Source organism: Phaethon aethereus, assembly GCF_964289735.1.
Source record: "Phaethon aethereus genome assembly, chromosome: 6".
In the NCBI taxonomy this organism is placed as follows: domain Eukaryota; kingdom Metazoa; phylum Chordata; class Aves; order Phaethontiformes; family Phaethontidae; genus Phaethon; species Phaethon aethereus.
In genome coordinates, this window is record NC_138580.1 from 6,007,348 (window position 1) to 6,035,275 (window position 27,928).

The 27,928-nt window shown below is 37.7% G+C and overlaps 1 protein-coding gene across 1 annotated transcript in view; it reads left to right on the plus strand.

Moving 5' to 3' along the window:
- Nucleotides 1-27,928, plus strand: part of LRP1B (LDL receptor related protein 1B) — a gene marked incomplete at its 3' end in the record, with an annotated part of 741,532 nt that overhangs the window by 382,770 nt on the left and 330,834 nt on the right. The window contains exons 6-7 of the mRNA XM_082001234.1: nt 934-1,191; nt 17,624-17,786. Of these exons, the coding sequence (XP_081857360.1) occupies nt 934-1,191; nt 17,624-17,786 (421 nt within the window). The remainder of the gene's footprint in view (nt 1-933; nt 1,192-17,623; nt 17,787-27,928) is intronic.

The following is a 27,928-nucleotide window of genomic DNA, read 5'->3' on the forward strand; positions in this document are numbered from 1 at the left end:
AGCAAGAACTGCTGCTTTTCTGCCCAGTAGCGCTCATGGTAGTGCATCTCATCTCGATGGGAATTGTTTGTTCCTCTGTGTGGGTAACTGAACTTTTTAAAGTTTTAATTTGGACCTTTTGTATTTTAAGGTACATATTCTTCACTACTGGGGTATTATTGTTTCCTTCAGTTTTCACCCATTGCTCAAGTATTTTTATAAATTACTAGCAGGATTTCTAGGCAAGTTGATTCAGGTGAATGGGACAACAGTTTAAGTTGCATGTAATATCTTAATATGAATTGCTTCTTTGCATTTTTTGTTTGTTTATTGTGACATTAATGGTAATCCAATGGATTCTATACATTCTCTGTTTCCTTTTTGCTGCCAGGAAGCTCCGTTGCATCTCCTTTAAAATACATGGTATTAGGTCCATCCTCTGTATGGCGTAGCCAGATTTCACTACACTGGGGTTTTATTAGGGTCAGATTTACCTTTTTTAGGAGCATCCGGTTCCCCAATTTTTGTCTTATTTTACAGACTTTAATATGACAAGTACCTTACCATTTTATGTGTACTCATAAGTTCTTCAGGTTTTTTCTGGCCTCCATTCTTTTACAAGTGCCAGTAATCTGGATAGAAATAATTTGCATAACTTGTATTTCATTTTATGACTTAGGCATGAAAAATGTTGCAATAATGATACTTGGAATTAAACAGAAGCTGTGGGGCTAGGGTAATTAATTTTCTTTAATGATGTGAACCATTAGAACAGCAGGATAAAATAGACTAGTAATTTGGAATATATGATAGTTATGAAAATAAAAACAAAACCAATTTATTATTTCTCTTAAAGCATGCAGGTAAGAAATTGAAAACGACATTAAAATCAAAAAGATAAATATGGTATACACAGTCTTTTAACCCTTTAAATTATCTTTATTTTGTTTTTAGACCCTGCTGATAGTCCTCCTCTTCTTCTGATTGCAAGCTCTGAAACAGTCGAGGTATTATATCTTAACGGCAGCAAAGTATCTGCCCGAACTCCTGTGAAAGGATCTGCGATTTTGACACTAGACTATAGCTACAAAGAGGACACAATTTGTTGGATTGAATCAAGAGATCTTTCAAGTCAGCTGAAGTGTACCAAGATAACAAAAGCTGGGAAGTTAACAGATGAGTGGATAATAAACATTGCTCAGTATCTTCACAGTAAGTATTTGGCAGTGTTTTAGCAAAACAGTGGTGTCTGTCTTGGTGAAATGTTGCAGGAGCCTTCAGAAGTATTTTGGGGCTTGCTGTTGAAAATAGTCTTAAGGCATTAAATATTGTAACTCATACTGAAGTACTTTTATGTTTTTCACTCATGTATATTCAGTATGAGCTGCAATATTTATATCTATGCAAAGTTTGTAAAAATGTGCATTTTTATAGACTAAATATAATGTGAGGAAGTTACAAAAACAGGACAGTGCAACAGAAGAAGCATAAAGTGCTTCCTTTTCTCTGGCAAAGTAGTGCTACGTAAAGCTGGAACATGATTCTTTGCTACTGGGACAGCATTAACAGTGAATTAGAGAAACACATATTTAGCACATTTGCTGTCAACTATAATAGGTATGTCAGTTCTTCAAAATAACAACATATTTCCTGACTTACTGGAAATAACTTGCTGCCCTTTTTTGCAACTAAGAAAAAAAAAAAAACAAAAAAACCTAAACTCATCATACTGAATTAGTCTTTGGCAGTACAGCATTATTTCTCAATCAGCTTTTCAGTTTGCGGAATGCTGTTATCTTCTGAAGGAGGGGTTCATGCAGTTACACAGTCTCATGTGAACAGACTGCCAAATAGCATGCAGTCAAAAAAAAAATGCAAATTTCTTCGTATTTTACAGAAGAGTTGTCCACAGATCAGTTTATAAACCACAGCACTGAGGAGTGTAATGGTGGTGTTAGTTACAGGTACCCAAAAACTCAGAACTGGAACCTCCACTGTTTTGTATTTGGCCTGGGGTTTTGAACCATCCTTTTAGGCATGAAGAATACCTCTGAAGGGATCTCAGACTCTCTGACCATCCAGCTCAGGAATAGTCAAATCACAGGTTTGATCATAACACTTAGAGGGGAATGTCAGAGTGATAATTTCTTCACAGAGATTGTGCTTTAGACTATGAAGATAGCTGTTGTAAGATGTGGTCACTTCTGTAGAGTAAGGTTTGGGTTTTTAACATATTTTCCTAATTATATATTTACTAGAATAGAAAATTAAATTTAAAAAAAGGGGGGTGGGTGTTTTGGTTTTTTTGTTCACCACTCATTGAGACTATTCTATCTTTAGAGGACTCTACACCTAGTTGTGAAGTATAGCAGTATTTTTTTCTGCCTTCTTCCTATTTTACTGAGGGGGGCTTAATGTTGTATTTTAAAGGGCTTTTCAGACATTAGATATCTAAGAGCCCTAGAAATCTTGGTGGTAGTATTTAATTGTGCTTTTTTATTAACTCTGTTATTGATATTTTCTTTTCTTTTCCTCTTAGTAAGTTCATTTCAGCATTGTCAGATTCCCTTTTCCCTGATTTGTCAGCTTCCTGGCTGGCCATTTTTAGCCTTCCATCTTAATTAGCTTCATTATTGTCCTAACAGTGAGACATGACTGTATCTTTTGTGTGTCTTCCTTACATCCCAGCCATTCCTTGATAGAAAAGCTCTTGCACCAGGGAGGAAATCCAAGAGCAAGCAGGCTATCTCCCACAGCAGCAGCAGGATTTTGTAAATAACAAATGGACACTTTACCATAGTATCAGTAACCATGTAAATTTATCTTTATCAGGCATAATGCTGAGGGACTCTTCCTCTCTGTTAAATGAAATTGTTACACTCCTTGTAAAACAGGAACATTGGTATTTTGTTAACAAGATTTTGAAGATAGAATAAAATCATTATGGGGACTGTAAAATTCTAATGCATAACTACATTGCCGCAAATACGAAAGGCACAATTTTGCAGTGCAATTTACAAATGCATTTATATCCCCAGATACAAGAATAAAGAAACATTAGTAAAAAACCCCAAAAATCCACAAGTAATTTTTTTCTGAAATGTGGAATTAAATAATGCATGTTTCGTGGGATTAGACAGACATTTCCCCGTAATCCTTTGGCATCCATATATACCATGTTGGCTTCATATTGTTTTTTACTTGGTAGCCACCAGAACTATTCTTTGTAATTCAATTTTCACAAAAACTGAACTTGTTCTGCTTCTGTATATCCACTGTGTTCTTCAATAATGGTCAAATGTCCAGGGAGATGCAGACATTTGCATGGCACAACCTTCTCGGAGATCAGGAAAGATGCTCCCTCATTCCGCTGATTCCAGCTCTGGCTGAGTAGTTTCTTTGCTGTCTGCTCAAACCAGAAAGCTCTTTTTTTTGGTAATATGCTGCACATGAAACAAGAATAGAATGGCATTGCATTTTACAACCAACTTTTACCCCCATCTGATCCTATGCAGGATTTAAGCAACTGTCTGTCCACAGTAATTGTCCTCTACACTTTATGCTGCAGCTTTCAGGCTCTTGAAGTGTCCTCAGTATTCACAGAAGCTTGTCTTCTACCTTTCTTCTAAGGAAGGAGATGTATATAGGAGATAAATAGGGGACGTTGAGTTGTAACCTGTCCATTTCAGTAAAGTTGGTTATGAACTTGAGGCTTCAGGTGCACACTCTTAGAAACTGTCTTCAATGGCAATAAAATAACTGATTAATATTTTAGTATTAGATACCATCAACTAATTATATAGGCATGAACTTCTTTTGTTTTCTGCTGGTACTTTATTATTTTATTTATAGATTTCATACTTTTTATGATATAGCTTGTGGTTTTCCTCATAAATGGAGTTATTTCTTTGTAAATTCATGTCATACACGATGCTAATCAAGTTTACCTCAATTAGACTAATTGACAGCAAATTTGCCACTTGTTTCCAGATACTAATTTATTAACGCAAATATTTAATTCAGACTTAATCAAAAAAAAAAAACCCACTAATGTCAACTGGAGAAGTTAAGAAACTTTTTCTTTTTAAATAATGTACTTCAGATCATATCATTAAAATTAGTTCTTCTGCCTCCTAAAGACTTTTCTCTGAGACACAGATCATCGAACGCAAGTTGTACTAACATTGCAATAAAAAAAGAAAAGTCTGTGTCTTCTTCAAATGTAAAAAAGAAGAGGACATAAGAAAAACTATAAACCCAAATTACTCTTTGTTTACATCCAAAATCATAACTGGTACCATATTTTGATGTAAAAAATGAAGCACTTGAGCAATTACAGACCGAAATCCATCCCAGACAGAGATTTGTCCAGTAGCTAAAACCATAAGGAAGCAGTCCGTTTTCAGCAAAGAGCCTGAGAAGTTGTAGGAATGTACAGTGCTGCACCCGCTACGTACAGAACTGAGCCTACGGGGCATTGGCACAACCCCTCAGTATTTGCAGGGACTTAAAGACATGTACTATGACTTTGCCCTTCTATATCAGATGCATAGGAATATAAAAAATTCTGTCAACTGTATGTTTTGGGGGAAGCAGCAAGAAGAAAAAAATTTGCTTACCTATCTTATGAAAATAAGAATAAAAACAGAAGTATTGCGAGTTGTGATCTAGCTGGTGGCCTCTACTAATTGTTGTGTTTTGCAATTAATTTTTTGATCTAATGCTTTCTACTGCTACAGGGAAAACGGTAAATAAAGATCATGCTTTTCATAAATGAATGAGAAATTGCATTAATCCAAGTAAATCTGAAATCAGAAGCTACATATCTCATAAAATTAAAAAAAAAACAAAACAGTTGCAGCATCTTTGTCACTGCTTTTTAAGAAATTATAGAAGCGATATCACTGTAGGCTCTGGGCTGGTCTGCTTCCAATACTCATGATAGCCTGGGTGTTTTGGTGCTGTGCTGTAGTCTGTGATGGAGACACACCAAAGAGTTTCTATGGGTCAGAATAAAATAAAGGGCTTCCTCTTTACTTAGGACTTCATCAGGAGCTCTTACAGAAAGAGGAATTGTGTGTTTGCAAAAGTTGATAAAACTGTGACTATTATTTACACTGCAGGGGTCATGACAAATTAAAACCACCATCTGATTTGGAGGTTTAACATATTACTGCTTTTTTTCAGTTTTTAACTACTTTGAATGGCAGAAGCAATGACTAGCTCAAAAAGTGCTGTCTCCAGTTTATAGCAATTTTTGTTGTCTTCTAAATCCACAAAATTTACATTGTGGATTTCTACTTAGAATTAAACAAATTTGATTTAAAACTTTCTTTTGACTTCAGCTTTGGAGTAGAACTTGAAATGCTGAAAACCTTATGGATCATGTTAGCATTATGAAATAAATAAAATGGAAGAATAAATACTATCCTTCTCCCTATTTGTCAGTTAGTTTGAATAAAATAAAATCTTGGGTTTGCTATATTTTTTTCAATTACGGTTTTAGTGAAGCACTTATTCTGGAATTGAAAAATTACATGTAACAAATCTTTTAAGCGGAATAAATCACTTTTGCTAAAGTCAGGCTTAAGATATAAATTTCTTAGTTCTGGAAAAAAGCATTTCAATCACTGTGAGTAATTAAATAAGAGAAGGACAGAATATGCAAATGGATTGGTCTGTTTGTGCAAAGCTGAAGCTCTGCATTTTATCAACATGTCACAAAACAGCTGCAGTTTGATGTGTTGGGTTAGGCGTTCACCGTGACCGTTCTCGAGCTGATGATAAAGTTTGGATAGTCTTTGCATGTGTAATTGAGTAAAATCTCTGTCACACTATATAAGCAAAAATAATGAGCTGATTGAGGAATGTGTGAGGGTACTTGCCACGATTTGCAGTGCCAGAGACTTTCGCTCTTTTTAGCATGGACTTGCTTCCATGTCACATGTTGATATTTTACTTAAGTATGTGATTCCATTTTTTAATATGGGGGAATATTTTTATGTTTGTATTTAAGGAGGTAAATATAATGTGTTTAAAAAGATCAACACTATTTCTCTCCTAGTTAGGAATATACTGAAAATTTGTATTTTTATTTTAAGACTCTTTCAAGTATATAATGGTTAGTCATTGAGTCTGTTCAACTGGTTGCAAAATTCAGATTTGTTTTAAATAGTCATAACCACTTCATTAGCTTCAGAAACGAACCCATTGCAAAAATGCGACTCGAGTAAGATGAAGTAGTGGGAAAACATATTTTATAACAGTCTGCAAATGCACTGTAATCCATGTTCTGTATCTTCCGAAATAATTTGTCACAGTTTGAGTTTTTGGGGTTTCTCCTTTTGCAAACATGTATTTGGACAGACAATTATTCTTTCATAAAGTAGACTGAGCAAGAAAAATATTTGAAGATAGCTGCTCTGAAAAGAATTGAAATACGCTTTTGCGTGAACTGTCCCCATGTCTGGAGAGCCTCGTGGAAGGCAGAGCCCACTGCTGGCTGGAAGGATGCTGGGTGAGGTGAAGGCAGAGCCTGGGCAGCACCCGGTGCCGTGCTCCTGCTCCGCTCTTAAACGCAGAGGGCATGAACACCGTGTAACCCGCTGCCTGTGGGAACGCTCGCCGCACAAGTGATTTAACATTAGGGTCGGTAGGGTAGGCAAAAAATATTACTACAAGGAAGATGTGAGCATATGTTGCAGAGGGGACCTGGAGGAGGGATGCAATGCATGTTCGTGTCTCTCGGTATTACTTTGCAAGAATTTGTTGGGACAAATTATTTTTACTGTTTACATGAAAGGAGGAGTGATTTAGGAAGAAAGGCAATTTGCTGGTAGTCAGGAGACCACTGTTTTTCCCAAGACTTACAGAATGACATTTAGCAAGTAATCTTGGCTTTTCCCCTCTAAATATAAAATGAGAATAACAGTATTTCCATATGGCATAGGGATGCTGTGAGGTTTAAAAACTGAAAGGCTAAAATGATGAGGGATACACAAGGTAGGAGTAGTTAGCACAAAGTACACAAGACTTCAGTAGCTGAGAAGAGGTGGGATTATGGCCTCATATCTTTCAAAGGGGCTAGTTTTGGAAAGGCTGGAAGCTTTCTGAAAGCAAAGTTCAAGCTCTGCAAATATAAGAGCATTGAATTTGAGCCATATTACTGGAAGCAAGAGCTATTTGAGTGGTTTATGACACTTTTTAACAGAATCTATGGGGTGTTCCATTTTAAGATAATGCTCGGGTAGACCAGTACTTGGATCCCACCACTGCAGTGATGATAATAGAAATAAATAAACAAAAAAAAGCGCTGTCCAGATGCCTGGTTGAAAATAGAGAGAAAAATAATTAATGCATAACTCTAAACCCATGTTTTATTTTTATTTCTTGCATTACTGGAAATAAGTTAGGAAGAAAAAATAACTTTTTTTTTTTTCCTTTTTTTAAGTGCATCAATGATGCCTGTATTTTAAGTCTGGGCAGTTATCTGCTTTGTTTCTCAGGTCAAATATAATAAATAACAGTCTTCTCAAACGTTACTATTTTGATATTGAAGAGAAGTATTAAATGGATTTAAAAAAAAAAGGACAGATAGGAAAGAAAGGAGGATGAGGTAATGATTATATGAGTATGCATTTGTTATAGTCAGTTGGCAGTCAGCGTTCATAGACACGAAGGGTTTTATCTGTTTGTTTTGCTCAAAATATAATACGAGGCAAGTGACATTAGTGGGTGCTGTACAGTGGGATTGAGTGTTTTGCAGAAGCACAAGCATGCTGATGGCATCAGGTGGTGACTGTGAATCCTCTGTGTTATAGCAACATTTACCCATGGATATAATGATGCTTAGTGAAGAATTTCATTTTTAGAGGGAATGAAATAAAATTTAAATGGAAGAAGCAATTTCTTTTTCTTTCTTTAGCAACCCCAAAAAAAGAAGCCATGTCATCTAGTGAGGCACATGATATTGTTTTCTTTCAGAGATATTATGTGGTACAAGGAGGCATATATTTGCTAGCCGTGCAGGTTATATTTTTTATAATTGAAGATATTTTAAAATTTTCTAGTATTCTCTAAGTTTTAGTTCTCAAGCTGGATTTAAATTGGACTCTATGCAGATTTTAATTAGATCATGAACAAGTGCTGAAACAAAATTTATTCTAGCAAAAATCTTGTTTGGAAAGTGTAATGTCTTCAACTTTTCCCCTAGTGTGTTTGAGATAAAGACTTTTGTGCCCGATATGAATGTATCTATATATATATCAAAATGGAATACTCTGTGGTCAGTATTACCTTCTGATTAAAACTGAATCTAATAATGCCCTTTGGGGAAAAGAAACAGATTGATTTATTGCACTAGGTCATGCCATGTACCGCATATTCATATTGTCTAGACCATATATTGCTAATAGCAACAGTAGCGGGCCCCAAATGGAATCGTCCTCCAAAATTATGACCTGCATTTTACCTGCAAGAAACTACAGCATACTCCAGATTCTGTGAACCAGTGTCGTCTGACAAATGCCGCCTTCTACAAAATATGTGCAATACGAGTTTCCTTTGTTCCCTAACCCTTTTACAGGTGATGAAGATTTACTTCTACATTATCCCCTCAAAAGTGTTCCTTAAAGCACCATTGCCTACCTCTGGTATTAAAATATTCAAACTTCCTCTGGAAGTTAATTTCCTTAAATACTTTGTATTGCAAAAGTAACTCCATATTTTATTGACGTCTCCCTAAAATTGTAATAATCTACTGCTTAGCGTCTTTATGGGAAAACGTTTTGAGTGACCTTATTTCTGTGTAACACTGCTGTATGAAGTTCATAATATGTGTGGCAGGCAGTCCTGGGAAGGTGGAAGGTTGTAGACTTTTGCCTTTGATGGAAGGTGGTTAAACGAGGCGAGTGTTACAGCCTAATGCAGCCACGTCGTTTTCACCACAGCAGTTCTCTTAGTCCACGTGCTTGATGGGATGCCTGTTGCGGATGAATTATGCTTTAATTTTAACAGTGGATGACTTACCTGCTTTGAAGTAAATAACTGGCCTTGATTTACCGTCTCAGCAGATTTAAAAGAAGCTTTTGAACGTGCAGTTAAAAAAAAAGATACTATTACAGCTATGTACCTCTATAAATCTGTCTTTATTGTCCAGCATGTATGCAGGCTACTGGGACCCCATTACAAGTTTACAATCACTGGGCAATATGTTTGAAACTCAGTAATGCAGAAATTAGAAACATTATGGGTTTTGACTATTCTTACTTGTTTCTGACATGAGATTGATGTCAGAAAATTCACTCCTCATAAAAGCCATAATACTCAGGATTAAAAGACAGGGCCATTCATATGGCCCTTATTTCATTGTTTCACAATTTTTCCTTCCTCGTTTGGTCTGTTGGCATCACAGCCAGCTCTGTGACTCAAGACCCAGTAACTGAAAATTTCGCTCATTCTACTCATTCCAGAAACTGGAGACATTGCATGATGGAATCATTCGGTAACGTGAGTATAAGAAGAAATATCCTAAAACATTTAGGACCAGATGTTGCTACCCTGCTTTAAAATTCCTGGCAGAGGCACAGACCCAAGCATACCTGGGGTCTGCCATCATCACGTTTCCTCCGAATGCTCTGTAGACAGAGGGGTTTATTAGAAGAGGGAGGTGTGAATTTTTGTTGTTGTTGTTCTGTAGATCGCTGGGTTCCCAATGGGAGGAAGAGGTTTATCATTAAACCTGCATTTCTTGCTCAGTACCTGCTCAAAATTCAACCTCAGCCAATGTACTGTAGCATTTCTGTCTTAATAACACTCCGTTGACTGACTTCCACCTGTGGTGACATGCCTCATCGCAGCCTAAGCAACTAAGCCATAAAAATCCTGGAAACGTCTAGCTTCTGTAGAAGCGTACAGCAGGGCGATGGGAAGGCAAGGTGTAGCTAGAACTGGGCCACCAAGTGGGCTGAGATTATATTTTGAGCTGAGCTTAATAGCTATCATCTGCTGTACTGTTCAACAGGCCCCCAAACCAGCTTCTGTGACCATATCTTGTCCTCAGTGCTCAGATACTAATTCATAGGTGTGAGGACTGACGGGGATCTTGTAGGCCAGACTGTGTCACAGTCTTCCTGGAGTCTTTCGAAAGGTAGTTCCATACCTAATTTCAGAACCTCCCGAATCGTGTGAAGTTTCAGGTGTTGGATCTTCTCTTCTTGATAAGTGGCCTGTGTCCAGCAGGAGGATAAAAATCTGATTTTAAACCGTAAGAGAAATGCCCATACAGAGTAAGTGCCTAAATGTGTTCTCTTCTGTACCTGGCTGGAAGCTGAATGCCTGGATCTCTGAGTGACCGGGTAATACTGCGTCTCCGAGAGACGAGGTGTCTTCGTGAGCTGCCAGGATGCTTTCATTAAGTATTCATAACATTTATATTAGGCTAATATTTTTGAAAACTCTTCAGCTTGGGGAAACTGCTATTGTCTAAATGTTCACATTTATAGGTTTTTAAAGCAGTATCTTCTACGATCCCGTAGGGTTGGAAGAATACCAACCGTATTTTCAACACTAACCCAATTTATTGAAATTTAAATTATGTTACTCAGCAAACAAGAGGAAAAGCTTTCTTTTCTTTTGAGGAACTTCAAGTCTGGATGCTTTAAAGGGCTTATTTAAACTTAGTGTGTTTGCAGTTTTGCATTATACTCTTTACAAGTAGTATCTGAGAAAGCTGATTTAATTCAAAGGAATTAGATATTTGAGGATGAGTCATTTGGAAACATAGATGGATGTTTTTGATTTGATTTTTCATTTTTAAACGTATGCAATAATCCCTCGGGGCATGGCTGTTAAAAGTTTAGACACCTGTGTGTCTAACTTATTGAATGGTGACATTTTAAATAAAAATCATATTTTGTAAACGGCATTGCAGACATAATTATGGCAAATTGCTGTCAATAGAAGGGGCACAGAAAAATCTATGCCAGCTGAACTTTCCTGAGCCACAGTGTCGGTATAAGGTTGTCTGGGCTGCTAATTAGGAACGTAACTCTCAGAAAAGACTTGCAGCAAAGGCAGTGTTTTTGCAAGATTTCACAGCCTGTCATTTAAGCATGTTTTAACTGCTGTTTACCTGGTCTCACCATTACTGGCTATTTTAGAAAAAGAAAAGCTTGCTGCTGTTTGTATTGTCATTCAAAACTTGTCTTTTTCCTCAGGTGGAGGCAAAAAGCCTATCCCCAAGCTGCTACCTCTTGTTCTTTGGAATACAGTTTGTTGGTTTCTTTGCAAATATGTAATATTATATGTTTTGTTTTTTCCTAAATAGATAGTAAATTAAATTAAACAGGTCTGTCCTGGCACTTTTATCATTTACCTACCTTACTCAATTCACAAAGCCTCACCTGCTGAAATCTCAGCTTTCAGTCAAAAAATTAAAGCAACTTTTCAGTCATGGAGAAGTAAAATGCACATATGTGAAAAAAAAGTACACTCTGAAGATTGAGAATACAAGGAGAGGAAAAATATCTCAAATATGTTGTCCCGTTTTTACTTATTTTTTTATCTTACCTCATTTTTCATGGTTTTGGCTTCCAGATTAATCTTTTTTCTTTGTCTTTGGTTCTATCTCACCTCTTTTGACTTAGTAGGAAGCAGGAGATGCTTCCTTAGCCAAAATACAGTGAAGCAGGCTCTTACTTACTCCAGGCTGGTTTACGAAAGCGAGCCCTGGAGGCAAATAGTTACTGACATAACGGGTTGTAGAGTAAGTGGGTGAGAACGTGCCTAGGAGATGTGCAGAGCTGTTGTCCTGGCCTTTGGGGAAAGAGGGACCAGAAGGTGGCTCTTCCTGGCACGGGGCACTTGAGCGGTACCACCCTTGCACTCTATTGCACTACCGTTAGGGACTGCACTCACACCCTCCACGCGTTAGGATGCTCATTACAGAAATGTTAAGCTCCTGGAAGTTTTAGTACAGCGATCCTCCCTTGCTTCTCCGAAGCATTTGTTCCCCTAGCGTCTGGCCAGCCATGCAAACAACTGTTGCACAATCCTCAGGACTACCCTGCTTGTATAATAGAGTAACTTAAAGAAGTGACTCTTAGCAGACCTGACGACCTGTGACAATGCTCAGCTGCTCTCTGCAAAGCGGAAGGAGTTTCTATAAAAGAAACACTCGATGTTTTGGTGCAGTCGGATTCGCAAACACCTCCCTCCCCACAACTGTGGTTTCGAGGCTGCGTTCATGGGGAGTCAGGGTACCCACCCACCCGTGCTCTTTTATTGAAGATACAACCACCACTTTTTAAACCACTTCCCCATTCTCTCGTCACCCCCAGGCAAGGCCGGAATACAGCACGAAATTCCTGTGTGGAAGTTTGGATGTTAACATTCATTCAGAAGAGACATATATATAGGGAAGTGATTGTGCCCCTGTACTCGGCACTGGTGAGGCCGCACCTTGAATCCTGTGTTCAGTTTTGGGCCCCTCACTACAAGAAGGATGTTGAGGTGCTGGAGCGTGTCCAGAGAAGGGCAACGAAGCTGGTGAGGGGTCTGGAGCACAAGTCTTATGAGGAGCGGCTGAGGGAACTGGGGTTGTTCAGTCTGGAGAAGAGGCGGCTGAGGGGAGACCTTATCGCTCTCTACAACTACCTGAAAGGGGGTTGTGGTGATGAGGGTGTTGGTCTCTTCTCCCAAGTAACTAGTGATAGGACAAGAGGAAATGGCCTCAAGTTGCGCCAGGGGAGGTTTAGATTGGATATTAGGAAAAATTTCTTCACTGAGAGGGTGGTCAGGCATTGGAACAGGCTGCCCAGGGAGGTGGTGGAGTCGCCATCCCTGGAAGTGTTCAAAAAACGTGTGGATGTGGCGCTTCAGGACATGGTTTAGGGGACATGGTGGTTCTGGATTAATGGTTGGACTTGATGATCTTAAAGGTCCTTTCCAACCTAGTGATTCTGTGATTCTGTGATTCTGTGATATGGGTTATGGAAGAAAAATCAGTACCTTTATTTTTTGCTTTCTGGGTAAATCAAAATAATTCTACCTTTAACTTTTGCAAAAGAAAAAAAAAGTTTCTGACAAAAATGAAGATTGTTTTTAGAGTATTTTCAAATACATACATTAGTTTTGGAAAACGACAAGCAATAAATCAATACTGTATTGCTGTATATATAAAAAGAATGGTCCAAAACCATGCCCAAAGAGGAAGAATGAATCATGGTTCTCATTTCCCATAGCAGCTGTCAATGAAATTGTTGCATCCTGAGTCTTGAGTAGATTTCCAAGTTCCTTCAGGCAGTCCTCATTGCATTCATGTTCAGAGTAAGAAAAAAGGCAATGCAGTAGAAGCTAAGTTCTTTCCCTTAAAATAGGGAGAGGTTGTCTATTTCTTTCATTATTAACCCGAAGCACATGGAAAGTGCACTGAGCATTTGTAATTTTAATTATATTTCATCCAAAATCATTCCCCAGTTCACTCAGAAATTTCTAAAAAAGACTCCAACTCCCAACTACTGTAAAGTTCCACAGAGTAGTTTGCAGATCATTTCTCACATTAAAAACAAGGGATGCTCTTACCGAAGTGTATACATGGAGAAAACATTGTTTTTTCTATTTCTAGTCTTTCTTCAACATCTGGGAAAAAAGAAATCTGTTAACCTAATATTGATTTTAATAGGCGGTGCGTGTGTTGAATCCTCAATTACAACGTTAGTATAAATACAAGAATATGGTGCTGCTTTTCCCTCTTCTCTTAGAAGTCTTCTTGTGCAAGTCTTGATTTGAAATTGAAATACATGTACTAATGCATACAGTACAAGATATATGTTAGAAAATTAAAGTGAAAGAAGCTGTTCAGTATGGCTCTGATTTTCATAAACTATATTTTGGCCATAAGACTTACATATTTGCAGTACCCTTTGAAGTTTTAGCTACCCTCATATGAAATTTCTGTTTTCTTTAAAGGTCTAATAATATTTGTGTGTTTTAAAAAAACAGAAAAAGTATACTTCTAGACACTCTTTTGCTAGAGTCTGTGGTCTACATAATGTCAATAACTAGAGTACAATTTAGCCTATGTGATGTCTTGACTATTCTTTATGAATATTCTTTATGAAGTCCTTAAGAGGAAATCCTAGTTTTTAGAAAGTAATAAAGGAAGGATGATCACATTTGGCAGACATGCGCCAAGAAAACTGTTATTAAAATAGAAAAAAACCCTCAAAAATATACACAAGATTGCTCAGAATAAGTGTTTTCATGGGGAGGCATTTCTTTTTAGAGACTTCTGAATCTGTGTGAATGAAAGAAAAAAAGATTAATTACCTTAAAGATGTGAGTGGACTAGACATCTGTGCATATTGGGTTTTAATATATGAATCCAGAAATAGGCATGAAATGAATTCAGTAACTTCTTGAGTACAGGAATATATATTTTAAAAATCCCCAGTGCAACCAGAACCTTATCTCTGTGGTATATAGTGCATTCGACTTGTGTGATGACTGGAGAGCCATTCAAAGCAGCTTAATGCATAGCTGCCAGCAAAACCATAGAGATTAAAAGTTCGATTCATAAAACCTGTTATCTGCTAGCTAAATGGATTTTTCATGTAGAATATAATTTTGTGGGGGAGTGGACTTGGACAATTCGATATAAACGTCTCTTGTGAGAAACTGGATGCGTCCAGTTCACTGCAGAGCACATGGTACAAAGACGACAAAACCCAAACCGGATCGATGGTATCTACAATACACACCGTGTTTGTAACTGTTAAGTGCAGATGTTCCTGTGCGTTGAACGTCCGGGTTAATTACTAGATTGCAGTGATTTACTGCCCCAGAAGGTCTATGTTTGAGAGGAGTGTTCTTTGCACGGTGGGAGATCTCTCCTCCATTTCACACAGTAGACTTCTGAAGAAAAATGTGACTTAATGTGCCTCTTTTTCTGGAAATTCAGTGACTAAGTCTTTAAGCGTAGCATGCTTTGTAAGGAACAGCTTTACTAGGAACGCAGTTGTAACGAGCCTACCGCTTGCAGATAGCCTGCGCTGCGGGTACCTCCGTGCCCTTCCCAAAGACAACCTGCTGCGGAAGGAAATCTGGTACGTCAGTGTTCAGAGCTACCAGTGTTTTTTGAAGTCTTTGACACAAAGGTTATGGTGTGAAATTCCTTCTGGATGTCTCAATTTTTACTGGATTGCTGAGCAACCTCAGTTTTAAATATTTGATGCAAACAGTTATCCCTAATACGACTTTCAATTAATTATCCTTGTTTTCCATGTAAAATGCCTGCTTAGTGCCATTTCTTGTGATATGATAATGAATAACTGAGGAAAAAAATACAGACAACATTTTATAAATGTGAGTACTGTGATCTTAACAGATCTAGTAATCTGTGTGTGTCATGCTTTTCAGGTTTATATAACATTTATGTAAAAATTCCCACACGTTAATAAGAAGACAGTACCCTCCTTCAGCAGGCTGCTGCTTAAGCTTGTTCCTCTTCCTCCACTTCCCAATGTATAACAATCTTCCAGAGCTCTCCTTGCAGGAATTAAATTACTAGTGCTATTTCTACAAATACTTAAAATTTGATCCCTGTTTTAGCTTTCATTCATTATAAATTATGTTTTGCAAATTGCTTCTCTTACATGGAAGCCTATGTTCAATTTTCAAAAGTCTCATTGAATCGGTGAGCCATAAACCCCTATTCTGAAAATGGAGACACATTGAAAATGCTTAAACTATTACTGATTTACAGAGGGACAGAGTTTTTCTGTTACTTTTAAAAGCATGTCCGATATTTTGTTTGGACGAGAAAAAAAAAACAAAACAACTTTTCCTCCCTGTTGTCTAAAATCTATCACGGCTTGCATATGCCTCCGAGTGCACCTGACATTGGCCTCCTCTGGAGGTTGGATATTGGACTAAATGGAGCATTTCTTTATTCTGGCTCAGCATATCTTTGTAATAGGAGCTATCAGAAAGGAAGAGGCATAATATTCACTTTGAATTAAAAGGAAAATGAATAGCGGAAGGGGAGAAATCTGAGATAGAAGAGACAGCAGTGAACTGTGTAATGGGATGGCTGAGATGGAATACAGCTGGTACCTGTTCCCGATATTTTACTGAGTAAATCTTGTTTATGTAACCTGCACTTTGAAGGACAACGCATGAGTTTCCTTGTCTGTTTTAAGTATTTAGCAAATGCATGACTCATAAGCCCTCAGTTACTGTCAAAAACTTAGTGACTACAATCTTTTTCGGAATCAAGTTTACTTTAGATTCTGCAGTGCAGCAGGGATGTGATGGTAGCAACAGGTTCTTGTTGGAGTACGGAAAAAACCCCTAAAGTTCAACTTCTAAGGGATGATAGAAATACAGACTACTGAAAGTAATCAAAAAAGCTACTATGTGAAATGATATTTTATCACATCTAGCTTTCCTCATCATGAAAGAATCGCAACTTATGTCAGCAGCATTTTGAGATCGCTGTAATATAATGAATATATTTTTTAAATTAAAAAATCATTACTATTTAACATTTAACAGGAAATATTGTTATAGTAATTAAGTTATTCTTAATTTAAGAATTCTTAATTTAAGAATCACTAATACTATCTTACAGGGCAGTATCAATACAGTACTGTCAGCAAGAATAGGAAGTAAAGAAATCTTAGTTAAATGAAATTGGTAAAGTTATGTTCTTTGCGCTTCTTTATACTTTTGCTTTCTGTAACAAGACTATATATGGACAGGTAGATTGCTGTATAAGAAAAACGCAGAATTTAAAGATATTTACAAAAAGTAGTTCCAGAATCCTACAAGAAAAAGAACTGACTGTTTTAAAACAGTGGTGTCAGGTAGTTGTGACGCTACCGTAGCATCCCGAGAAGCACAACTCCCAGAGTCGTCGTTAAGGAACTTCTCTGTACGAGTACCAGGCAGTTACTTTGATGCTACTTGTTGTGGCAGTTGAATCAGAACTACCAGATTTCTCAGAACTACCAAAAAATGTAATTAAACCGAAAAGGAATGCATGCACATGTCTGCTGTGGCACAGAGCGGTTTTAGACATACTTATCTACACATGGGGCGGGGGGGTCAGTTTCTGTGAAATGTTTATTATCTGGGTTTAGTCCCCTTTCACCATATCTGATAAACTCTTATAAGTGTAGCATCCCCACGGTGTAACAGGCAACCTGGAACACTAACTTCAGAGCTGGAGCTTCAGGGGCTGCCTTCCCACTGCGACCTGCTGCCGGCAGCCATCCACAGCCGTGTTTCGGACCCCGGTTTCACAGATGCACCATCATTCAGTGATGTTGCTTCTGCATTTACCATTTAAAAAAAAAATTAAAATCACAATGGCAAAATTTAAAATATTTAAGAGAACTACAAACAAATGTGCATCTTTCCTGTCCTTCAAGTTGCAGTCAGACTTTGTACTTAAAAAGGAAAAATTCTCTCCAACCACTGGGTGTTGGGAATTGGATTCCTCATTATACACCATATAGTACATGTAAAAACAGCTTGAGCTCTTTCACTGAGTAGAGCATCTGCTTGGTGAAGCAGCTAGCAGTTCAGTTATTTGTTTTACAAATGCACTTCTGAGCTTTTTTTTCTTTCTGTTTTTTGGCAGATGTACAGCAAATAGCAATCGACTGGATCACTGGAAATTTTTACTTTGTGGATCACGTCAGTGACAGGATCTTCGTTTGCAGCCAGAATGGATCAGTGTGCATTACTCTCATCGAGCTGGATCTTAGCAACCCTAAGGCCATAGCTGTTGATCCAACATCAGGGTAAGATTATTTTGGTGCATTAGGATCTATTTTATGCTTGTCTGTGACTGCATATAGTATATCTGTTTCATTCAGGTGTATTAAAACCTATTTTGTCATTGTTGTATTGAGTTACTTGCATAGTTGCTATAGCAAAACAGTAACGTGTAATGAACTTGAAGCAAGTAGTTAACTATATTAATTGCAACATGTGCCTTGGCACTTCTCAAAATGGAATCAGAAATGAAAAAATAACTTTATCCCCAATTGTCATGAGATTTTCTTTTGCCTCTGTTTCTGTAAATTGTATTTCTAACTAGAGTATGTAGAAAATGAACTTTTGAGGGTTTTTTTCATACTGTATTGCCTCACTTGCAGGAGTATTGGAGATGGCTTTAACAAATTTAATTACATATAAAGGTGAAAGAATTTTTACTCTGCTTTAGAGGGTCAGCTATAATGGTAAAATTACATTCTATTTGCTTTTTCTCTTCCATAGATACATTCAGCATCACCTGGGAGTAAAGCCTTGCTTAAAATACAGGGTACTAAAGCCTCCACTCCATAACAGCCACCAGCTGGGAAAAGTTTTTAAGCGAATGATGAAGTGAAAGCATAACTAAATAGGAATAGGAATAGGATCAAGTTAATTTAAAAATTAAATTTTGGTGAGGATTTTAGAACAGGGATTTTATCTTGCTTTTATTCATCTGTAAGTAGTTTAGACTGAAATGCTGGGCAGAATATGTCCAGTTTACTGCAAAAAGCCCCTTCCCAATAAATACAAAAATACTTGCTGTAGAACAGCTTCTCATCCATATGTGGACTTCTGTCACACTTTATTTAAAGCTTGATCGAATATTAAGATTCATTATCACAATGACTTTAATTTTGACAAGAACAGCTTGCATGTAAAGTTTACAAAGAAGTTTTATAATGTAATTCTTGAATATAGCTGTATTTCTATCTGCAGCAGATGGTAAGCTTGACTTGATCTGACTGCAGAGTTGTTTTAGAAGAAAAATAAAAATTCATGTATAAATTGATTTTCTGCAAGTTCTGATCTGAAAGAACTTGACACTTTCAAATTGGCAAACAGCAGCCTTTTTTCTATACGTTTGCTTGTATATTCTTTGCTGGATTTACTAGATGAATTCAAAGCTGTGTCATTAGCTAATCTTATCTGTCAGGGATGGAAGAATCATATCCAGCCCTCTGATTCTGTGAGAAGGGGTGGAACGGAAAAAGAGATGGGTTTTCCTGCATTTGTTATCTGCTAGCTACAAACAATTCTTATTCACACAGTCGCCTTTTTCACTGCCATATCTGAGAGTAATAGTGCCTATGTTAGTGTAGATGTAAGTGCTGGCCTGCAGGACGGACCAGAAGTGATCTATCTGGAATTCTGTAAGGCCTTTGACACGGTGCCCCACAACATCCTTCTCTCTACATCGGAGAGATCTGGATTTGATGGGTGGACCCGTTGGGTGGCTGAGGAATTGGTTGGATAGTCGCATCCAGAGGGTAGTGGTCAAAGGCTCAATGTCCAGATGGAGATTGGTGACGAGCGGTGTCCCTCAGGGGTCCGTATTGGGACTCTTTAGTATCTTCATCAATGACAGACAGTGGGATCGAGTGCACCCTCAGCACATTTGCAGATGACACCAAGCCGAGTGGTGCGGTTGACATGCCTGAGGGATGGGATAGAAGAGTCCAGCCCTGTTATTCTTACCTTCACATCTGTGCTGCTATGCATTTAGTTGTTTTGGGAGCCAGAAATTCTGCTTTTATCAATAGAACAACTAAAGCACTGGTGGAGAATTTCTTAATTCCAAATGGTTCCCCTTGCTGCACTCAAGAATATATTTTGAGTGTGATAAATTTTACATCTCTGTGCCTGCGAGTTTTGTTACATATTTAGTGGTGATCGTTTTATATATTCTGCTATGAGCTTACAGTGGAACTTGAGCTACTAAGCTTATTTCATATCATACAATGAATGAAAGAAATTTTGTTATTTTTCTAAAACTGAACTTTAAATTGAGGGAAGATTCTGCTATTCTAAAAGCTCTTGAACAAGAAAGATTGTTACATTTCTAAGCTAAGCATGTTACTTTGGTTTAGGATTTCAGCACTTTTATCAAGCTGAACTGTGTTTCAGGTTTTGGTTATTCCAGATTGTGTCGAATGGAAGCCCATCTGAAAAATTCAGGGAAAAAATCAAACCCTTCCCCGAAAACAACTAACTAATAATTTACCTAGTTACAGGTTTTGTAGTATTAAAACTCATCTGCTATGTCAACTAATTTTCAGTGAAGGGTAGCACAGTGTAAGTATGGGACCTGTGTTAGGGAGGCCGTTACTAGAGGGAGTGGCTGTGTCTCCACTGATCACTGTGAGTACTTCAGAGTCCAGACTTGTCACTGAAGCATATATTGAAGAAAAATCTAGAACAATGCTAGTAGGAAATAAAGTGTCAAACAGAAACAAAGGGAGAATAAATAGTTTTGGAATAATATATTCTCTATCAAATGTCTTTGAAGTAAGATGTTTGGCTTCTCATGTCTGTGGTTCATAGTTTTGATAAATTTTAATGTGGGACTTCTTTTCTTCAGTGGTCAAGAAACAGAAGCTATTACTCCTACTGGTCCTTGAAAGTGGTGTAAAATTGATGGTGGTGCTGAGGACTGTCATACGAAACAAATACGAGCTGAGTTAGAATGATTTTATCTCTAGCTAAGGTCGTCAGTGTAGGTTGCTGTACTCGTGGGGAATGACTTTTTAAATTATTCCAGCTGGTTTGGCAATCAGCGTGCGTATGCATGAGACTTTGATCACCATACATATATAATAGGGAATGTAATACGTTTAAAACTCATGGAGGATAGATCAGATTTAGGTTCTCTCCCAGCTCTGCCACAGACTAGCTACAAGTCTATAGACAAAGCATTTATTTTTTTCTAATGTCTTTGCATCCCCTTGTTTTTAATAAGGAGTATAAAAGGCATGTTGTTTCAATTTTCTGATATTTGAATGCATTCAGGGACATTAGGTTTAAATATGTAGAATGCACTGCTAACTGTATGCATATACATATTGATACTGTAAATATGTATACTTAATTACCTCCAGTGTTCAGGGTAAATTGTTGCCTTCCTCTGCACTGCAATGTCAACGGAGAATGTATAGCCACGTTTACAGAATGCATTGGAGTAGGGACATACTGCAATTCTTTCCCAACAGGAGCACTTGAAGTGTTCAGTCCTGGTTGTTCTGCTTAGACATCTACGTACATGCTTAGACATGGAGTAATACGTACGTCGGAGTTACTTAACTTCTTCTTGGACCCGTTTTCCAATTTCTTTGGGAATGCCAGGAAATGGGGAAAGGCAGGAGCAGGAGGTAGGGCTCATGGCTCAGGACTGCTGCTGGTTCCAGAAATGTGTGACGATGGCTCTGATGCTATTTGAGTTGCCGATCATAATTTTCTACTATATTTCATAGGCTTATGGAAAAAGATGACTTTTAAGGAGAGTATTTGAAATGTGGAGGATATTGATCTAGCACCTACTTAAAAAACTGTTCCAAACATAAGGAGATATGGAGAGAAAGGGCGCGTAGGGGGAGATTACAAAGAGGATGTGCAGAGCAAAGCTGGCGTGTGGGAGGGTGCACGGAGCAGAGTGGAAGAAGTGCTGGGGGCGAGGAAGTGGGTCAGACACCTCCTACACGAGTCACTATACAGGCAAGGCGCACTGGAGGGGGAGAAGGGGAGGAGGGAGAGAAGGATTGGAGAGGATGCCCAATGGGAGCTTGTAACTACCATTTAAAAGTTGTATTTTTGCAGTACAACATTGTAACAACGGGGAGAAAAGACTTAGTGCTAAAGAGATTTGTAAAAGGAGCAAGCTCATGCTTTAATCTGCAGCAGTGTGTGTCATGTAAATATTTGAATGTCTTTTAATCAGCTTTCGTTCCACCATGTTATAGAAATAAAAAACCCACAAGCTCTGCTTATTTCTTTCACATAACATTTGTAAATGCATACAAGGAGAGATTGTGATAAGATGATGTTAGGAGAACAACATCTATTAATAAGGTATGGTGTTATGTACTATTTCTTGGTAATGTTAATAAGTCAGGAGAAAAAGCCAAACAACTGCACTACAGCAAAGAAAAAAATACTCTGTTGCATTTTAAGTCTGTAATAGCGAACAGCTCATACCTTTTTAATCCAAAAAGGTGAACAAGGGAAACAAGGGAAGAATTAATAGCTTAAGTTTTCCCTTTCCTCATCTCAGAAATTTGTTCTGACAGAAACATGTAAAAATATTATTTCATTAACTTCCTTTTCAATTGTAAGGATATTAAACACAGTTTTTTCATTGGCTAAAATAAAAGCCACAGTATTAAAAAAAAAAAAAGTAGTTCTTGATACACATTTGGGAAATTTGCTTCAGTCTAAAACTTCAGAAAATAGGTGAAAGCAAGAGGTAAAATGACATTTCAAAATGCAGCCTTCTGTTAACGACAAAGTTGATCAGCATCATAAAAATACTGTATTTCCGAGAAAATCCCAAGAAACAGTTGTTTCTGCCTTTTAAAGTTTTTCTTTATACATGTAAATGCATTGCATTTCTGCAATAATTCTGGTAGGCATAAAAGAAGAAGTTGGTCATAGAACCCTGTTATCGTCCGGAGCGATTAGCTGCTGTTGGGCATATTCTTAATCAAGCTGTATGATTATCCTCCTGAGATGTTTGCGTTTGTTGGGCAGACTGAAATGTAATTTAAATCCACTGAGCAGTTCACACTAAAAAGCCAAGGGAATGGGAAAGGTTTTACAGTCATTGAACCAAAAGTTTTCCTTGCTAGAGAGCTATGCACAGGAGACAGTGCCTTGGGTATGGAAAAGCCATCCCAGAGGATGGAAAAACAACACCTAAGAGGTCAAACAGGTTTTCCTTTCTTTTCCTTCTCTGTTTGTTTGTTGTTTTTTTTTTTTCTCTCTGAAAATATAAATAGAATTAGTTTGGGGCTGACAATTCAACCTGTTTGACAGCCTGGGAAGACTTGTAAGCCAGTAAGAGCTATCCTACTTGGTGGGATCTGAGAAAGAAAGTAAGAGAAACTTTGGCATGGGTGAAGTCTTTGATGGAGCGTCTGACTAGACAGAGCCTGAGGCCAACCCTGAAATCCTGTATTACAAAATGTGCAATAGCCAGAAAAGATCAAGTTAGCTAATGAGGAGGTGGGGAGAGACCCTTCTAAATCAACTTTAGTGCAAGTAATTTATTTTTTCTTCTTTTTTACACCTATAGCTTTCCAAAAAAATCATAAATGCACTATCTTTTAGACTCGATGAGTACTGTTTGCATGTACCCTTTTTTTGCCTTGAGTTCAGCACTGTATAAGGTAAATGGATGGGTGATAAAACACACTTGCAGAGTAAAGCGCGGTCCTGGGCTGCACCAGGAGGCGTTTCGGCTTCCCCACACATCCCCCTCCCCATTCAGAGGGTGAGAGAGCAGGTGCTGCTCTGGGACCCAGCCGAGGAACAGGGCTGGGTGGCTCTGCCGGCACTTTGGCGTGTAGCCACAGACTGGGCTGTGCACTTCCAGATTTTGGAACTTAGTGAGAATATCAAAAGTATCTTTATTTTAAAGCCCTACATTTTTCTTTTTTCTCTCTCTCTCTCTTTTTTTTTTTTTTTTTTTTTTTACTTAGACATTATTTGATTTGTATCATTTCTCCTGTTTAGCCTGCCTGTTCTTAGACAGTGGCTGGAGACAGCCTGATGCCCGAGGGGTTGCTCGGGTAGGGAAAGAGAAAAAAAAAAACTTCTTCAGTCTGACCTGGCAGAATGCCCTGACAGTGCAAGAAATGGCAATTGGATTTTGAGTGATTTCTCAGGCAAGGAAAAGGGAGAGAAAGTCAAGGAATTTGTTATCAATGAGGAGATCAAGTTTGTTACAGGGGAGGAAGATAGTAGAAATTCAAAAAGTAGGGGAGGTCAAACCAGTATATATTTTTCTTTATTTGCTTCACTGTTACTTAGACAGGGGAGTCTTTCAGGATAAAAATAAAACATCTACACTTATTGTCTGCTGCCTTTTTTATTCTCTTTTTTACTCTCTTGTCTCTGAGCTTTTACAGCAGCCACAAAGCTTGGGAGAGATCTCCGAGTCTTAAAACTTTTTTTTTTTTTTTTCCTTCTCAGATTAGTCACCATTTTCTGCTGCTCAAAGAGGAGTATTATAATCATTAAACCTCACTTTTAAACAGCAAAATCATTAGTATTTTAACAACATGCCATTATTAAAAGAGTTCAGTTCTTTTTCTTCTCACAAAGGAATTTCAAAGAGCTGTAAGATACATATAAGACACGCTAACTTCTAAAAAATTTTAAAGGTGACCTGAAAAAGAATTACCTTCTTAAAAATAAAACAACAAACCCCCCCCAAAACTTCATAATAATTAATTATAATATGAAAGTTTTCATTAGGAATTCAGATTTTGTTGTGCATCCTCCCCCTCCACAACCTCTTTCAGGCTGTGAACAGTTGAAATGGTTTAATAGTGGAGCCGAAACAACTGAGGGGAGAAAAGATACTTAATCAGACAAAAAAAAAAAAAACTTTTACAATCGTGTTTACTTTCATTTCCATCTATTTTGCTCAAATGCTTGCTAAACATTCAGGAAAAATGATTTTTTTTTTGGTCTGATCTCAGGTTTTCAGAAAACCGCTTCCAATTCTGTGCTACTCCATGGTTTAAGTTTCATTATTGCTAACTAAGCTGAGGCAAATGCTGTCACCTTTAGCTTCCTCCCGGACCTAATCTCCTTTGAAACCGTTTCTCATGCAGCAGTACAGATCTCCTCACCAAGGAACCTTGCTGCTGCTGCTGCTGCTGCTGCTGCTCTTAGTGACAAAAAAGTACTTCAGCTGCTCTCCTTCCCAAAATAACGATACAAGTTTGCATGCATGTGCAAACAGAAAATAGAAGAAACAATGTTTTTTCTTCAATAAACTAAATTAAAAAATGGATTTATGAACATAGAAAGATACAAACTCATATGAAAAAGTCAGCTAATACAGCTGAAAAGCATTCACAGCCGCTGCCGAAACTGAAGGAATCAAAGTATCAAGCACATTAAATAACTGCATTAAAAGGGAACTCATTAACATCAGGTTCTAGAGATGGAACAAAGTGACTACTATAATCAAGACAATAAAAATAGAATAAGCTTGAACAGGTTTGGTACATGTATGTTTTTAAGTAATTATGTGAGTGCATTTGCTATTGTGCATACCTTTTTATTAATCAAATATTACCGAAATTAATATTTCATGACTACATTTAATATCCAATCTTTTGTGTTTACTTGAAGATGTACTGTACTCGGTACCCAAAACAATCAGAGAATCATAGAATCGTTGAGGTTGGAAAAGACCTTTAAGACCATCAAGTCCAACCGTTAACGCAGCACTGCCAAGTTCACCACTGAACCATGTCCCTAAGCACCACATCTACAGGTCTTTTCAATACCTCCAGGGATGGTGACTCAGCCACTTCCCTGGGCAGCCTGTTCCAGTGCTTGACAGCCCTTTTGGTGACGAAATTTCTTCCTAATATCCAAACTAAACCTCCCCTGGTGCAACTTGAGGCCATTTCCTCTCGTTCTATCGCCTGTTACTTGGGAGAAGAGACCAACACCCACCTCACCACAACCCCCTTTCAGGTAGTTGTAGAGAGCAATAAGGTCTCCCCTGAGCTGCCTTTTCTCCAGGCTAAACAAAGTTGCATTCAAAGAAAAAACAGGTACTAAAAAAAATGATAATCTCTGAGTGATAAAGTACGTATTTTTCCAGTGATCATAAAACTTTGTGAAAGAGTTGGCAAAGTGAACACTGGCAGCGTTATTAGGATAGCTTACTGATGTTCTGGGTGATGGTATTATCTAATAATCAGTATTCTGTCTGGAAAATAAAAAGCTAACTAGTGTAATACTGATGAAACATCTGTTGCAAGACGAACTTGAATAATTTTTTTTTTTTCTTACACAGCATGTGGCCGGTAATGGATTTCAGAGCTGTGTCGCTATGGTAGCAACAATATTTAAGTAGTGTCAATAATTACAGAAAAAATTCAGTGGGAATACAAAAACATCAGTGAAATCACAGAATAGCTATAGTTTGAAAAAAAATTGCAAAAAATAAAATAGCTTATAAATCAGTATTTTTTTTTTTTCACTTAGCGAAAGTTGCCTTTCAGCTAGTTGTCCCAGAGGACCCTGAACGCAACATCACGCCTCCCTCACTTGGGTCAGGTTCTCCTGAACCCACCTGAAGAACTCCGCTGTCACCTGACTACAGTGTCTTCACTACCAAAACCTCCTTTTTCTTGGGGGTTTTGGTTACTAACCAAACTGGTGCTTTTGGTTACTGACCCTTTGAACTGTCTCAGCAAACCAAGCTGAACAGGTGAACTGCAACAACGCTAACAGGACTCCCTGAGTTTGGGTGCTTGTGGCAGTTCACAGCTGATGCAACACGTCCTCTCACCTTTGTTTTAAACTGTCTCTGGGTAATTAGTGTAGCTACTGTTCCGCCAGTCCTCAGATCCCTGTCCTTAGTCCTTAGCTAATTAAGCTTCTGATCAAAATGCTCATCTTTTACTGAAATTACTGTGAATCTATGAATTTGTTATTTGTGAAGGAGATGGAAAATGGGAATGTTATTCTGCCTACTATGGAAGTTTTGAAGTACTTTTTTTTCTTCATAACTGAAATGTCCAGGCAAAAGCGACATGATTTAAATCACCCTATCGATGATTTTCTTCAAGATGAAAGCAATTAAGCTGGAGAGAATTGAGGCCACTTTGTTTCTGAATGAGAATATAAATGGGAGTTTAAGGCTCTGTAATACACGTACATTATGTTCATGTCCATCTGAATTCTCCTTTTATTTTTTTTATTACCTGATTGTCTTATTATCTAACCAGCTTCTGTAAGGTCATTTACGTTGAAGACAGGTTTTGATATGAATAAGAGCACTGCATGAGTGGAAGCACAGAAAAATACCGTTAAAAATGACTGTTTAGGACCCACCTTTTTTATTATGTACTTTTATTATTGTGGACTTAGTGTGCGTGTGTATATATATTGAGAGACACTTTAAAGATTTTTCTATAAAATGAACAAAATAAAAATAGTAAGAAAAAGTTCATGTTTAACGAAGATACTGTATTATAATGTTACAAAGTTTCCTGAATCCTTTTTTTGGTGATGACCACACATTTCTTGTGTTGCTTTTACATCAGTCGTTGTATTGTAGCAGTACAAAATTGTTTAAACCACAGCTTTTCTAGTAAGCTATTGTCATGCTGTTGCTTTCCTTCTTCGCTGATGATAAATCACCGCCTGTGTATACGCAGAGTTCGAAGTATAAAAACGTTGGCATTACCCTTGTTATGGCTTAACCAGAACAATCCATACTCACAAAAATGATGAAACCCATTCAGTTAGTTCATCAGCAATATGATGATATCACCCTGATAGCAACTGCTGTTCTCTCAGGGCTGCTTACACGTATAGTTAGTTTTTCATACTGTTTTTCCCAATTTTGTTTTCCTAAGGTTTCTTGCATGTCAGTGCCCTGATTGCCATGCTCAGCACTGTGAACACGCCTTGCTAATGCTCAGCTGAAATGTCACTCCTTTTGGCGGGTGATGTAGAAGAGCTGGTGGAAATCTGGAGATAATAATAAGAAATAAAAGATATTAAAAAAAAAATGGCCTGTGTAAAACTTGCAGGAACCGCGGTAATCTAATCTAGAAGAGAGAAGGTTGAGAAAAATCCATAACTGTTTTCTGTAAAAGACTTGTTAAATAGAAAGGTGGTTTATTATTCTCCTTGTTAAAGAAAGGACAGGAAAAAAAATTAATTAGCAGAGACTTTGATAGATACAGGAAAAAATGTACAAGGCTGAGGAGACATTAGCGTATGACTCACGTAGAAGTTGTAATCTCTGTCATTAGGGACGCTTAGCACTCTGTCTGTCTGGCAGGCATGTTCTAGCCTTGTGTTACAGTTCCTCACTATGGGAAGCTGTATATGTGTATGTGTCTATAAGGTTATAATGTCAAAGAATGGGATACTA